Raw genomic sequence first — 13,188 nt, 5'->3', positions numbered from 1 at the left:
TGCATAATGTGCTTTAATAATTAAATTCAGATAGTGCGTTTAGACATTTGACTGTTTGTCTAGATTAACAAGTTTAGAATTTCTCAGACTCTGGATGTCCAAATTATTCAGCTCACGCAAGAGTTGTTGACTACTTGGTCTTGAGTTAGGATTAATGGAAAAACATTTAGAACATATTTTTTTCAAGTTGGGAGGGAAAAATGAAGGTATTTCAGGAGTGACACCACTCTTTATTTTCATTACCAGAGTTTCATCGTCCTTGTATTTGATGTATGGCACACCTCCACCAAATATCTCCACGATGCAACAGCCAATTGACCATATGTCGGTTTTGTCATTTATAAATGAACCTACAGTAAGAGACTCAGGTGATATATAGCGAACCGAGCCTCCATTGTTTTCCAGCTTATAATAAGAAAAAGTTCTCTCACGAACATTCCCAAAGTCGCATAGTTTAATACTGAAGTCCTTTTTATTAATGAGTAAATTCACTGTTTTAATATCTCTATGTATAAATCTATATGGGTGGCAACCGTCATGCATATATGAGACTGCAGATACAAGTTGAACACACCATTTTCTCCTTAACTCTAAAGGTATAACATTTAATTTTGAGTATAAAACATCAAATACTGTACCTCCATCCAAATATTCCATTGCAAAACCCATTTGACCAGATGACGGATTCAATATGCCATAGTATTGAACTATATTTGGGTGTTTTAATATTCTAATGCAATTCAACTCAGTCTCTATAGATTTTAATCTCTCATTTGAGAGCTCAATCTTCTCACCGTTTTTTTCAGTTCCTCTAATGAACAACTTAACGGCAATCTCCTTTCCTCGAGGTAAATTTGATATATCCTTATTTATGCACAAATTCACAAGGCCAAATCCACCGGAGCTAATTGTCTTAACATATTCATACTGATCTGAATTTATTAGCTCTTCCACTGAAACCTTAAGGTTATACCTTATCTGTCCCTTATCCGTCCTTTCCAATTCTACTATTCTTGGAACACTTTGGCTCAAATTATCCATGAGGGACGTTCTCATCCGAACGCTAAATCTTTTATCATTCTTAAATAAATCTAAACCATTTACACACTCAATTACATTTGATTCTTTTAAATTTGATTTATCAGAGCGAATGGCTGTTTTATCGTTCATATTTGTCACTGACATTTTTCAATTCCTCGTTACCATCACTGTTCCTTTTTTTAATTCTCTCACTTAAGAACCACTACTCAGTGAAAGTCCAACCTTTAGTCTATTGAGCTATCAGTGCAATAAAAAACACTCATACATATAATTGAGTCTTGGTCTCTAGCTGCTATTCACCTTAACTATTCCGACTTCTGAAAGGTAAGTGTGTGTTAATACACATGTATTTGCTACTCTAGCCTCAATAACTAATCTAATCGATACTTATCTTCGCAGAGCTTCAACCAAATAATTGCTGTTCTTATTTTAGTATTCAGTCCCTGTCATATTTTAAAGTGGTATCTATTAATTTATTTAATGTTTTTACATGCATAAATTTATCCAGTTACCTCTTTTGGCGCCTGATTTTAGGCGCTCCAGACTATTAATTGTTTAACGTCGAGCTATTACAAATCTAATATTTTCAAAAAAAAGGAATTGTGAGTGGATTTCAGTATTTATTTTGAGTAATCAAATACCAATAATACACATCATTGTTTGTGTGTTTTCAATAAACTAAATGTACTCCCCACTTAGTTCCTTGTTTTAATTTTGATTCTGGGGAAGTGGAATAAACGCCACACCAAAATTGAGTGTTAAAGGTCGGGTTTGGTGCGAGGTTGTTGGATGCAAGATCTGTTAAGACTTAAAAAATTAAATAGGTTGGGATCTAGCGAACAACTTTTTTTATAATTAACATATTAAATAGCATGGAATCAGTGTATATTTTTTGCAAGTGTGGTTAATACGAATATAAAATGAAAGATTAAAAATATCCTTGGAACTAAAAATAGGGAAAATTAAAAGATAGACCATTATAAAGTAAAAAGGATTTGTTATTAATTAATTAATAAAGGCATTAATTGAAAGCATACTTGTTATTGACAATTGTTTTGTTCTATAATTTGAATCAACAATGAACAAGTTAATAGAGGTATCAGATGAAATACAAAGTTATAATGATCAAGAAAATATTATTTATAATATTATAGATAACTCTGTGAACAGGATTTCGCCGTTTTCAATAAGCTTCATATCATTTATTGGGATAATATACCTCATTCTGGGAACGCTTTCTATATTGCAAATATCAACAGTTGAGCTGAGAACTATAAATATAGTTGAAAGCAATGGAAGGAAGATAAGACCATACTTTTTGAAAATATTCACTCTATCAGTTGTGCTAAGACTGTTTTACATAATGTTAATATTATTATTGTGCTTTGACCCACTGTTTACGGCTACAATAGGAATAAATAAATTCAAGTTATTTAAAATATATGACTATGTTATAGACACATTATTTTTGACGTCATACTCAATTATAGTGTGTCTTTGGAGCTCAATATTAATCAAATCAGAAGATAATACACTTTTTAATGCAATTCAAATACCATTAATAATAGGAATAAATACTTTAATGTACATACTGTGTGGAATATACTTGATAATTTTTTTAAGAAAAGAAATAGTAATTAAGATTGAGATGTTAATACATATATTTACAGGTGTATTATATTCATTTTATTCGTACTTATGGTTGTACTTAGGCCTTGAATTGGTTAAACAAATAAATAAACGACGCGATATGTATAGTGAACTAAGCAAAAGTTTTATAAATAAAAATTTAACATTGAATAGTAGTACATTGAATATTGATAACTATAATTTAAATAAAAATACAAGCAATAAGTCCGCAGGAATTCTTGAAATCAGTACAAATTTTAATATGTATTCAGAAACGACATCTTCATCTTCACCTAATTTATCTTGTAGATTTTTCTATGATTATATGTACAAATCAACAATAATTGATTTAAGGAGTAAAATAATGCTTATAACGTTAATTTGTCCACTATCACTTACTATATTAGGCATAAGTTACATTATAAACGGTATTTCATTGGTATATAATTTCATAAATAACAATTCTCAAGACACCTTAAGCGATAATATATATATGTCATCTTATAGACTGGAATTGGATGGCATTTACCTGTTCCTAACCGAAATAATACCTTCAGTATCAATTATTTACGGGTTCTGGAACAGCAAAAATCATCATCATCATCATCAGCTTGACGAAAATAACGCATTAACCGACTGCAGTAACAATTTAGAGTATAGAAACGTTTTTAGTAAAAGCATCATTAAGTATACACAATTGTCGCTCGAAAAATTATTTGGTTATAAAGGCAACAGGAGTAAGAACTCTGATCTTTTAAATGGAGTCAAAACAGAAAGATACTACTATAATATTGGTGAGTACTAGTGAATGTTTGTAATAAACGATATATATTCCCCACTTTTACTTTTCGATAACACTCCTAACTCGATATATTCATCTATAACGAGTTCCAACTGTTGTTTAAGAAGTCCCCTGTGGGCAATTCTGACTTCGATTTCTGAAATAGGTATTTGAACAAGTTTACTTTTGTCTTCGTCGGTATTTTCAGATAATTTAATATGCATATCCTTAATAATTTCTATAATTTGATCTCTAAAATCGTGCCTTTTATTCTTAGTTCCGACATTAGAATACCCACCGGTATTTCCAGGATTAATTACACTCCTTTTGCTCTCAATCATAAGTCTGGTTGCTTCCTCAAAGTCGCCTCTTTCAACTTTATTGCTAAATCTAATTCTTGCTAGTGCCTGAGAGAGCCTGAGAATTCCAAGAAGGGTTCTGGGAGTTGTGTATGTTTTCCTCCAATCATCTCTAGTCTGCTCGATTTTTTCTCTTTTCCTAAGCTCAACATAGTGCTGTACAATCTCAGATACAAGCTCTTCCGGAACTAATGGATTAAATTCTTGTGTCAGTTCGATAAAATGTCTCATAAACACTGTAGAAAATGTTTTTTGTTTGCTTGAACCACAGTTGTATTCATTTATACCTGAATCCACATTCGACCTTTTCCTGGCTCTTCTTTTACTCGATCTTTTTTCAGATTGACTCACTCCCTCACTACCATTGTTATAAATGCTGTCTATATCTTCAGGTGCCTTTTCGTTTTTGTGAACATAAAGTACGTGTCGAGCAAGTTTAAGGTCCTTTTCTCTATCTGGAATATCTAACAAGAGAAATTGAAGATCGAATCTGGATAATAACGAATCTGGAAGATTCATATTGGCAACAGGTGACTTCCTGGTATCATATCTACCGGAAACAGGATTAGCAGCAGCGAGTACCGACGATCTTGCATTAAGGGTTGTAGTTATTCCTGCTTTGGCAATAGAAACTGTTTGCTGTTCCATCACCTCGTGAATAGCAGTTCTGTCAGATTCGTCCATCTTGTCAAACTCATCAATGCAACAAATGCCATTGTCTGCCAAAACGAGGGCACCACCCTCCAAGGTAACCTCTGATGTGTTCTGATCTCTAACTACTGAAGCAGTGAGACCAACACCGCTACTTCCCTTTCCTGTGGCGTATATGGCCCTGGGAGCTATTTTGGTAATTTGTGTGAGTAATTGACTCTTGGCGACTCCGGGATCTCCCATGAGGAGAACATGGATATTCCCCCTAATTTTCATCCCATCGCTCACGCTTTGAGTGGATCCTCCAATAAGCTGTAGCAGTAATCCCTTTTTAACATCCAACATTCCAAAAATCTCAGGAGCTATGCTATTTGCAAGTCTGTCATAAAATTCAGAAAACACAATGTCATTATTGTCAGCTCCTTCGCCACACAGACTGGAAAGTTTATCATTGTTTATGCCGTTCTTCAATTTATCAATGAGTTGTTTCTCATAATCTGTTAAATCAACCTTCTTGCTCGAAACGTAATTGTAAATATTATGTACCTCAAAATAAGTATCTGCAGTGAGTCCAGATCTGATCGCCTGATACCCCTCCTTAATCACAGGCAAAAACACGCCAGAAATAGTGACATACATTCCAGGAAGGAGTTTTCTTGTATTCTCACCAAGGGCTATTACTTTCATGTTTCTGGGAACATTACCTGTAGGAACTTGGTCTGCAGGCTCTTGTATTCTTATTTCCTGATATTTAATAAACTTGCATTCTTTTATGTTACACTTGAGGTTGCCAGTTCTTTTGTTATTCTTGCATTGGCTTGATTCACAGTCAATTAATGGCATATAACTTGTGTTCTCCACAGATTGCCATACAGAGCAACCACAAACCTCGCATGTATAACAAACAACCTGTATTCTCGGTTTAACATTTGAAACTCTTGTAACTATGCAGTTTACCTTTACGTAACCACCAACATACTCCGCTTTAACCTCTCTTAGCGGTGTTACTGGCATTCTCTTGCTGCCTATTAGTGTTACCTCAAAATTAGACCTCAAATAAGCCGGCACATTGCAGTTCTTCATGGACTCTGATCTCTTGCTGTTTTTTATGTCCTCTAATTTTAAATTGCTCAATATACCATTTTCAGTTGGTCTTGGCAAGCAGTTGTCTGCTGCTATGTATATCAATTGTATGTATCTTTTCGTATTGGACAGTAAGGAATGAACCAAATTGTTAAACTCGCCTACCTTATTTTTATGCTTGCCATAACTTAGTATATCGTCTATTTCTACCGTCAGCACCTTCTCTTGTCTGTTAGATATCCTCTGCATTGCCTTCATATACTTTCTTCCACCCCATAAATTGTCCACTACCTGCATTTCCTCGCGTGGCGGACCCAAATCTGCATCTATACTCTTATCCTTCTCACCCTCAAATTTGTCTCCGTAGCTTTCAAAATTCTCTATAAAATCCTGCAAAAGTTTAATGTGATCATTATAAGCCCTAACTTTTTCATAAGCATTATCCGAGATTATGATTGCCATTTTTCACGTTATATATTAAATGGATACTATGCACTAAATAAACTGGATTGTTCCCCAATAACGCCTATGTGCTTTTTTATTTATTTTCTTGCACCTTAAACTCTGTATTCGTTTATTTACACCAAGTGCTAGATATCAATGCCAATCAAGGTATCGCTATTCTTTTGGAGACGAAGGTTCTAATTGATAATTTTACTATTCAAATTATTATTACTACCCAAATTATTTTTGTTATTCAAATTATTAAAATTATCCTAAACAGGTTTATTTAAATTAAATTAATTTATATATTTACTTTAAATCCCATAACTTAAAGTGTGGGGTTTTGCGTAATTACATCATTAGTGCCATATGCAGTATATATGAGGCCGGCATATATAAATAAAGATATTAATCAAATTATTGTGCAATCAGGCCTGAAATTTTTTATGAATAAATTAACTAAATAAACAATACAAAAGCACATCGATTTAGTTGTTTAAACTAGTATTTAAACGAGTATACAGAGGTGAATTTAAGATGAAAAACAACGAGAAATTACTTTTGTTTGACTTAGATGGCACCCTTACACTCGCCAGAAAGCCAATAATGGATGATATGGTAGAGGTTTTGAAGAATGCAAAAAACAAAGTCAAAATTGGAATAGTTAGCGGCTCGGATTATGGCAAAATAAGCGAACAACTTTTGGGAAAAGGTGAGTTACTTGAAAAGGAAAAATATTTATTTTGAGTTATACTGATTGTGATTTAAACATAGAACAAATATGTTGTCACTATGTTTTTAGCGAGAATGGAGTCGTATTCCATGAGGACGGAAAGCTCATTCATTCGGAAAGCATATCTAAACACCTTGGGGAGGACAGTCTTAAGAAGTTAATTAACTTTTGTCTGAGGTATATCGCAGAGTTGGATATCCCAATTAAAAGAGGAACGTTTATAGAGTATCGAACTGGGATGTTAAACATATCGCCAATAGGTAGAAACTGTTCATACGAGGAAAGACTCGAATTTTACGAACTTGACAAGACCAAAAACATCAGACAAAGTTTTATAGACGCACTTTCTGTCGAATTCAAGGACATGAATTTGAAATACTCAATCGGTGGACAAATATCCATAGATGTTTTCCCAAACGTAAGTTTAAGTTTCAACATAACGATTCAAACTTTGCGTCTAATCTTTAATTTTTACGAAATAACTTTAATATTCTCAGGGTTGGGACAAAAGATATTGTCTGAGACATATAGAGGGTAAATTTGATGAAATACACTTTTTTGGAGACAAAACATATCCAGGTGGAAACGACTATGAGATATTTTCAGATAAAAGAGTCATAGGTCACAGTGTAGTTAACCCAAATGATACAATACAGCAGATAAACAGGATCATCTAGATTTGTTCCTGCGAGTTGATTTTAAATTTGCCTACTTATAAAAACAATAACTTTTATACGCCTATGTGTCACGGCATATTCTCCACATAAACAAGTCCCCGTTCTGGTCCCCAGAGATTATTTGGTCAAGGTCTTTGTTTGAATGTACAACATTAACTGACTTTGCTTCTATGTGAGCGGACAGTTTGTTCTCGCATATTCCTGTTTTTATGTTCCAAATTCCTATGTTGTTTCCGTGAGGATGGTATAAAACATTTTGATTTGTTCTATTTATTGAAAATCTCTTGAAATAGTGATTAAACTTGTTGTCTGTGTTGTCGCAATTTAAGCCTCCACAAACACTTTCACTCCAAAGTGTTTGCGAATCGTATTTGTCGAATGAAACACAGCAATTCTTGCCATTTAGTGCGTTCCAAAGCTTAATTGATCCGTCAAATGAAGAGGATACCATGCTCCTGCCGTTGTTAAAAAAGGCAATACAGTTTACTCCACTCTCATGGGCATAACCTGTTTTGCAGGTCAAATCCATCCCAAAACCATTTGTTTTTGAAATATGGCTGTTATTTGTACTGGAATACAAATCTATATTTTTGTTTTCCAGTATTTGACCTGTCTTTAAAAAGTGCTGCTCGCACTTGCTTAACGGCTCGGCATTGTATACACTGTTCCTGCCATATTTATTATTACCTGTTATGGTGTAATTAACACTTTTAGTCTTCAACTCATTCTTATTCTTAACGTCTTCTAAAAAATCAGTAGAAAGGCAACTTGTCTCTTGGATGTACGCCCAATCAAGCTCGTCGTTGTTCATGTACAAATAGGGCTGAGGAGCAAATCTCAAGTCCCATAGTCTGATATAACCACTTTTGGTTCCGGTAGCCAATATAAACTCTGAATCTTCTCTCCAAGACATACTCAATATTGGTGACGTCAAGTTGTCTCCTTTTATATTAGTTATCTTACTTTCAATATGCAATTCCTGAGCTACTTGTCCGATTCTCAAATCAAATATTTTAACAGTCCCGTTATTCAAACAAAGCCCTATCATATTACTGTTTTCAGGACAAATACTCGAATGATTTACTCTATATTTACAATCCATGTCATAAACGCATTGGGATTCTATTGAATCCCAGACTTTAAATCTGTTATCCCATCCTGAAGTCACAAATAACTGCCCGTCAACCTGACTCATGCATAAACTTGAAATTACACCTCTGTGATTGTTATTCTCTCCCGGTTCAATTGAGCTTATAGGTCTGATTCTAAATCTTTTCCCTCTTTCCAAAACGAGTTTTTGATCCTCTGTTAACACGTAACCGAGTGGATACCTTGTAAATGGACCTTTGCCGTTATTTAAATCTCTATAACACAACATATCGGAAACATTGTATAGCGTTATTAATCCCTTTGAATTGCTAATTGCAATCAAATTCCCATAGCTATCTATCGAGGTTATCATTCCATTAATACTGCTGTTGTTCTCCCCAGCGTGATTCTTATGGGCAGTTGTGTAATTATTCCTGTAAAATGTGACGTTGTGTAACAGTTTTGGTACAATAATATCACCGCAATTCCTTCTTTCTGCGTATGTATTGGATATAATCGAATCTCTGAGTATCAGAGAATCTGTTTTCGATAAACTAGACAGTTCATTCCGGTAAAACTCTGACAATCTAACGCTTGGGTTTTTAAGTATATTCTTCTTCTCATATAATTTATATATTCTTCTCGGATAAATTTTATTTATATGTTGAATTCTCATTTTGGTCACTACTTAAATCTTCAGAGTTCAGTTTCATTAAAATCAACAGCATCTTTACACCTCTCGTATTTTTTGATTTCCTTGTCACATTTTATTTATTTTTTCCCATGTGCCGGGAACTGCAGTGAACAGGCTCATAGAGGGAAAGGAGTCAAATATGAAAAGAAAAAATTTGAACTAGTAAGGAGCTCAATGAAAGCATAATGAAACAGCTATGAAACTGGACAACAATTAATTCCTGAATTCAAAGGTATCAAAAAGAAAACAATATTTCTAGAGAATATGGGTTTAATAAAGGGAACAAAGAAACACATTTATAGACGTAGGATCAATTCAACTAAAAATCTTTGGCTATTTCAGAGTATTTAAGCTTGCTTTGTTCAATATCAATAATGCAATTAAAAAGTATATCACTATTCAAGTAATCTATATTGCAACTCCTCAATTTTCCAATTAAATCTTGGTCATTTAACTCTGCTCCCCGTATATTGCCTTCAACGTTCAATTTGGAATCTTTACCCTCGGTATTCTCAATGTCAGTTTCCTTCTTATTTTGATGTGCAACCTCATTGCTCATATCGTTATTGTTCTCTTCTTCTATATCTCTACCTGATTTATACTTAATGTTCATATTCTCCCTTTCATTACCCTTCAAGTTTGAATTGTTGTATAAATTTCCAGGAGAAAAAATGCTCTTTGGTCTGCTAACATTCCCAAAAGCAGCCGCTAAAGTTGGCATTGAACTAATTGGGTCTTTGGCAGATAAAAAGTCTACTTTCTCTCCCCTAGCCGCTAATCTTGCTCTTATATTGTACTTTAATGTTTCTTTTGGTTTGTCTTTGTCTTCGTCCTCGTCTATATTTGTTTTCGCACTATCATCTGTCGAAACCTTACCTGAAGACGAATTTGCTGCGCCTGCATTAGAATCACCAGACTTGGACTTCCAAATATTCGAATCAAAGTCTGGTTTTGACGTCTTTATTCCAACTATCATTTGAGGATTCGATGGTCTTCTAAAACCCTCCGCGGAAAGGTTTTTTCCTCCAATAAACAAATCTGTTGTTTCCTTTGTCTCTGTGCTAACCGACCATTCATCTACATTCCCATCGGATATAACAGAAGATATTCCAGGTTCAACTGAATTCAACTTAAATGATCCGATTGTCGGTCTTTTAGAGCCCAATAATTCATTTAAACCCTTTGCCTTCTGTTTCTTCTTTTCAAAAAAGTCATTTAGCTTGCTCATTCTTTATTATGCCTATTACGTGCAATTTAATTGTATTATATATCAGACTTTTTAAAAATGTTGTCTAATTTTCCACTAAAACCATTAATTATCTGTAAATCAATATTGAAAATAAGCATAAGGGCGCCAAGTTAGTTGTAACAATATTTAAATTGTTCAAGTGTGGTACCTAAACAATTTTTACCACAAAGTGATAAAGTTATAATTTTGGAATTAAAAAGTCTCATAATTGTTTTATTTTTATGTTAAATTTATTTTACTTTTTCTTTTGAGTAAATATTTAACATATTCTAATTTTGCTTGAAAAAACCACCAGCTAAGAGCTTAATTTACAGTTTCTAATATGCAAACGTATTTTGGTTAAGGAGAAACAACTGTTAAGTTAATCTAACCTGCACTAAATCACATTAGCTTTACTTTTTTGGTTGATACTTTTGGTCTTTAACTGATAAGTTAAGGCAAGCATCCAAATGTTGTTTTCTCCACACTTGTAAAGTTGGAAAATATGGAATTTGTAAATTTAGAACTGTCTAAAGGAATAGCGACTGCACCTAAACGTCAATATGGTGTTACTCCCCCGATATCTGAGGCCATGGCTACTCCGAAAGACTTTAAACTAACAGAAGATTTGATAATAGCAATGAGACAGGAGAATCTATATGAATCTGTCGAGGGCATGAAAAAGCGTGAATATGTTTTGGCTTCATTAAACAAACTAGTTAGAGAATGGATATACGAAGCTAGTCTCGAACACAGCATGAACGAAGAAGAGGCACTTTCAGCAGGTGGGGGTATTTTCACTTTTGGATCATACAGACTAGGTGTAGTCGCAGCGGGATCTGATATTGATACTTTGTGTATAGCACCGAGACATATATCGAGAGAGTCATTTTTTTCATTTTTCTTAGCAAAATTACAACAGGATATAAATGTAACTAAAGTACAACCTGTTCCAGATGCTTATACACCTATTATTAAAATGGTATATAACGGAATGGAAATAGATCTATTATTTGCATGTTTAAATCTCTCAAAAATACCAAGCGACTTAAATACATTAGACGATGATTTATTGAGGAATGTCGATGACAAAACTGCGAGGTCACTGAATGGTTGCAGAGTGAACGATATGATACTTCAATTGGTTCCAAATAAAGAGACATTTAGAACATCACTAAGGTTTGTTAAGCATTGGAGCAAAGCGAGAGGAATATACAGCAATGTGTTGGGTTACTTGGGCGGTATTTCCTGGGCAATATTAACTGCTAGAATATGTCAGCTTTATCCAAATGCAGCCCCTAATCAGATTATAAATAGATTTTTTTATATATACAAAACCTGGCAGTGGAAAAATCCTGTAATATTGTGCGAAATTAAGGAGGTGCCCAAAAATACACCCGGATTAATGGGGTTTAGAGTTTGGAACCCAAATAATAATCCACAAGACAGAGCACATGTGATGCCTATAATTACACCTGCATTTCCATCTATGAACTCCACACATAATGTTACCCAAACGACACTTAGGGTTATCACAGAAGAGCTTCAAAGAGCTTACCAAATAATAGTTGATATTGAAAATGAGAGAGCTACATGGCGTGAACTTTTGGCACCATATCTTTTTTTTGAGAAGCATAAACACTTTATACAGGTTAAAATGCTCGCTAACAATGAGCAAGCATTTCAAAAATGGATAGGTTGGATTGAAAGCAAACTTAGATTTCTGGTCAGAAAACTGGAAACTTTTAAGGGACTACAGGTCAGACCATGGCCGAAGGCAATACAGGAATCTGATGAATTTAAGGATGGATACACCTTTGGTCAAAGCATGTATATCGGACTGGTATTGAATAGCAACAATAACACGGACAATATTTCAGTCACAAATACTGAGAATACTCCAGTTGTTGACTTGAGAGGCTCTATTCTTGACTTTGTAGGTTTTATTATGAACTGGAGCGAGGTTGAAACATTCAAAGATTCTATAGACTTGAAGGTTAAGCATTTGAGATCGAAGGACTTACCTAGATATATCAAAGAACAATACATTACTTCAAGCAATAACTCAAGTCAGAGAACCTCTAAAAGCAGCAAAAACTTACAAAGTAGTAAATTGTTATCCGATAATGAGAATAGAAACAATTCTGTTGACGGCAACACAAATCCCGCAAATGTTGTTTGTTCAAAAGGAACACCTACAAGTTTTGTTTCTTCACAACAATCTACAACTTCAATTAAAAGATCAAGAAACGAGATAGATTTAGACACACCTACTAATCTAGGTAATAATAATATTACTTTTCCCAAAAAAGAAGATTGTGATAATATTTCTAGTTCCGAAAAAAAGGCCAAGACTCTCCCAATTAATATTAATTCACCTCAAATAAAAGAAGCAACGAATACTCACATAAATGAGTCTAAAAACAACAAAAACAATGATGACTTTGTTAATTTTAAGAATACATCATCAAGAAGGCCACTTGCTTTAAGGATAAATATGTCTAAAAAAGGCGTCTGAACTACTGTATATATTTATGTATATAATTCTTCAATTATACTCATTTTTTATTAATTTTTTAAATCTAATTTCATATTTTTTGTCTCTGTACTAATGTTATATGTGATTTTCGTTGTCACAAGTAACACGGTAATGCATGCATGCACTTACATGCTATATAATTATTTCCACAATTATATGGATTTAGTGTATATCTAAAAATGTTATCGTGCTATCTAATATCATTATTTATTTAATATTGAAAAAAATATATTTAATTCT

At 33.7% G+C, this 13,188-nt stretch overlaps 7 protein-coding genes across 7 annotated transcripts; 3 read left to right on the top strand and 4 right to left on the bottom strand.

The window, feature by feature from the left end:
• Window positions 1-39: 39 nt before the first annotated feature.
• On the bottom strand, window positions 40-1,170 carry FG386_001385 (uncharacterized protein; the record flags this gene model as incomplete). Its single annotated transcript, XM_067340778.1, has 1 exon — window positions 40-1,170. The coding sequence occupies one exon, from the start codon at window positions 1,168-1,170 to the stop codon at window positions 40-42; it is 1,131 nt and encodes a 376-aa protein (XP_067198827.1).
• Window positions 1,171-2,119: 949 nt separating this feature from the next.
• FG386_001384 (uncharacterized protein) lies at window positions 2,120-3,475 on the top strand (the record flags this gene model as incomplete). Its single annotated transcript, XM_067340777.1, has 1 exon — window positions 2,120-3,475. The coding sequence occupies one exon, from the start codon at window positions 2,120-2,122 to the stop codon at window positions 3,473-3,475; it is 1,356 nt and encodes a 451-aa protein (XP_067198826.1).
• A 55-nt stretch (window positions 3,476-3,530) lies between these two features.
• On the bottom strand, window positions 3,531-6,006 carry FG386_001383 (minichromosome maintenance protein mcm7p; the record flags this gene model as incomplete). Its single annotated transcript, XM_067340776.1, has 2 exons — window positions 3,531-3,548; window positions 3,601-6,006. The coding sequence occupies 2 exons, from the start codon at window positions 6,004-6,006 to the stop codon at window positions 3,531-3,533; spliced, it is 2,424 nt and encodes an 807-aa protein (XP_067198825.1).
• Window positions 6,007-6,525: 519 nt separating this feature from the next.
• Window positions 6,526-7,398, top strand: FG386_001382 (phosphomannomutase; the record flags this gene model as incomplete). The annotated part of the gene is made up of 3 exons (XM_067340775.1): window positions 6,526-6,700; window positions 6,763-7,139; window positions 7,219-7,398. The coding sequence occupies 3 exons, from the start codon at window positions 6,526-6,528 to the stop codon at window positions 7,396-7,398; spliced, it is 732 nt and encodes a 243-aa protein (XP_067198824.1).
• A 61-nt stretch (window positions 7,399-7,459) lies between these two features.
• Window positions 7,460-9,163, bottom strand: FG386_001381 (uncharacterized protein; the record flags this gene model as incomplete). The annotated part of the gene is made up of 1 exon (XM_067340774.1): window positions 7,460-9,163. The coding sequence occupies one exon, from the start codon at window positions 9,161-9,163 to the stop codon at window positions 7,460-7,462; it is 1,704 nt and encodes a 567-aa protein (XP_067198823.1).
• Window positions 9,164-9,500: 337 nt separating this feature from the next.
• FG386_001380 (uncharacterized protein) lies at window positions 9,501-10,409 on the bottom strand (the record flags this gene model as incomplete). Its single annotated transcript, XM_067340773.1, has 1 exon — window positions 9,501-10,409. The coding sequence occupies one exon, from the start codon at window positions 10,407-10,409 to the stop codon at window positions 9,501-9,503; it is 909 nt and encodes a 302-aa protein (XP_067198822.1).
• Window positions 10,410-10,914: 505 nt separating this feature from the next.
• Window positions 10,915-12,927, top strand: FG386_001379 (pap1p; the record flags this gene model as incomplete). The annotated part of the gene is made up of 1 exon (XM_067340772.1): window positions 10,915-12,927. The coding sequence occupies one exon, from the start codon at window positions 10,915-10,917 to the stop codon at window positions 12,925-12,927; it is 2,013 nt and encodes a 670-aa protein (XP_067198821.1).
• Between the last annotated feature and the right edge of the window lie 261 nt (window positions 12,928-13,188).

The sequence above is a fragment of the Cryptosporidium ryanae genome, assembly GCF_009792415.1.
Source record: "Cryptosporidium ryanae isolate 45019 chromosome Unknown contig_23, whole genome shotgun sequence".
Taxonomy (NCBI): Eukaryota; Apicomplexa; class Conoidasida; order Eucoccidiorida; family Cryptosporidiidae; genus Cryptosporidium; species Cryptosporidium ryanae.
This window is presented reverse-complemented; position numbering and strand designations above follow the sequence as displayed.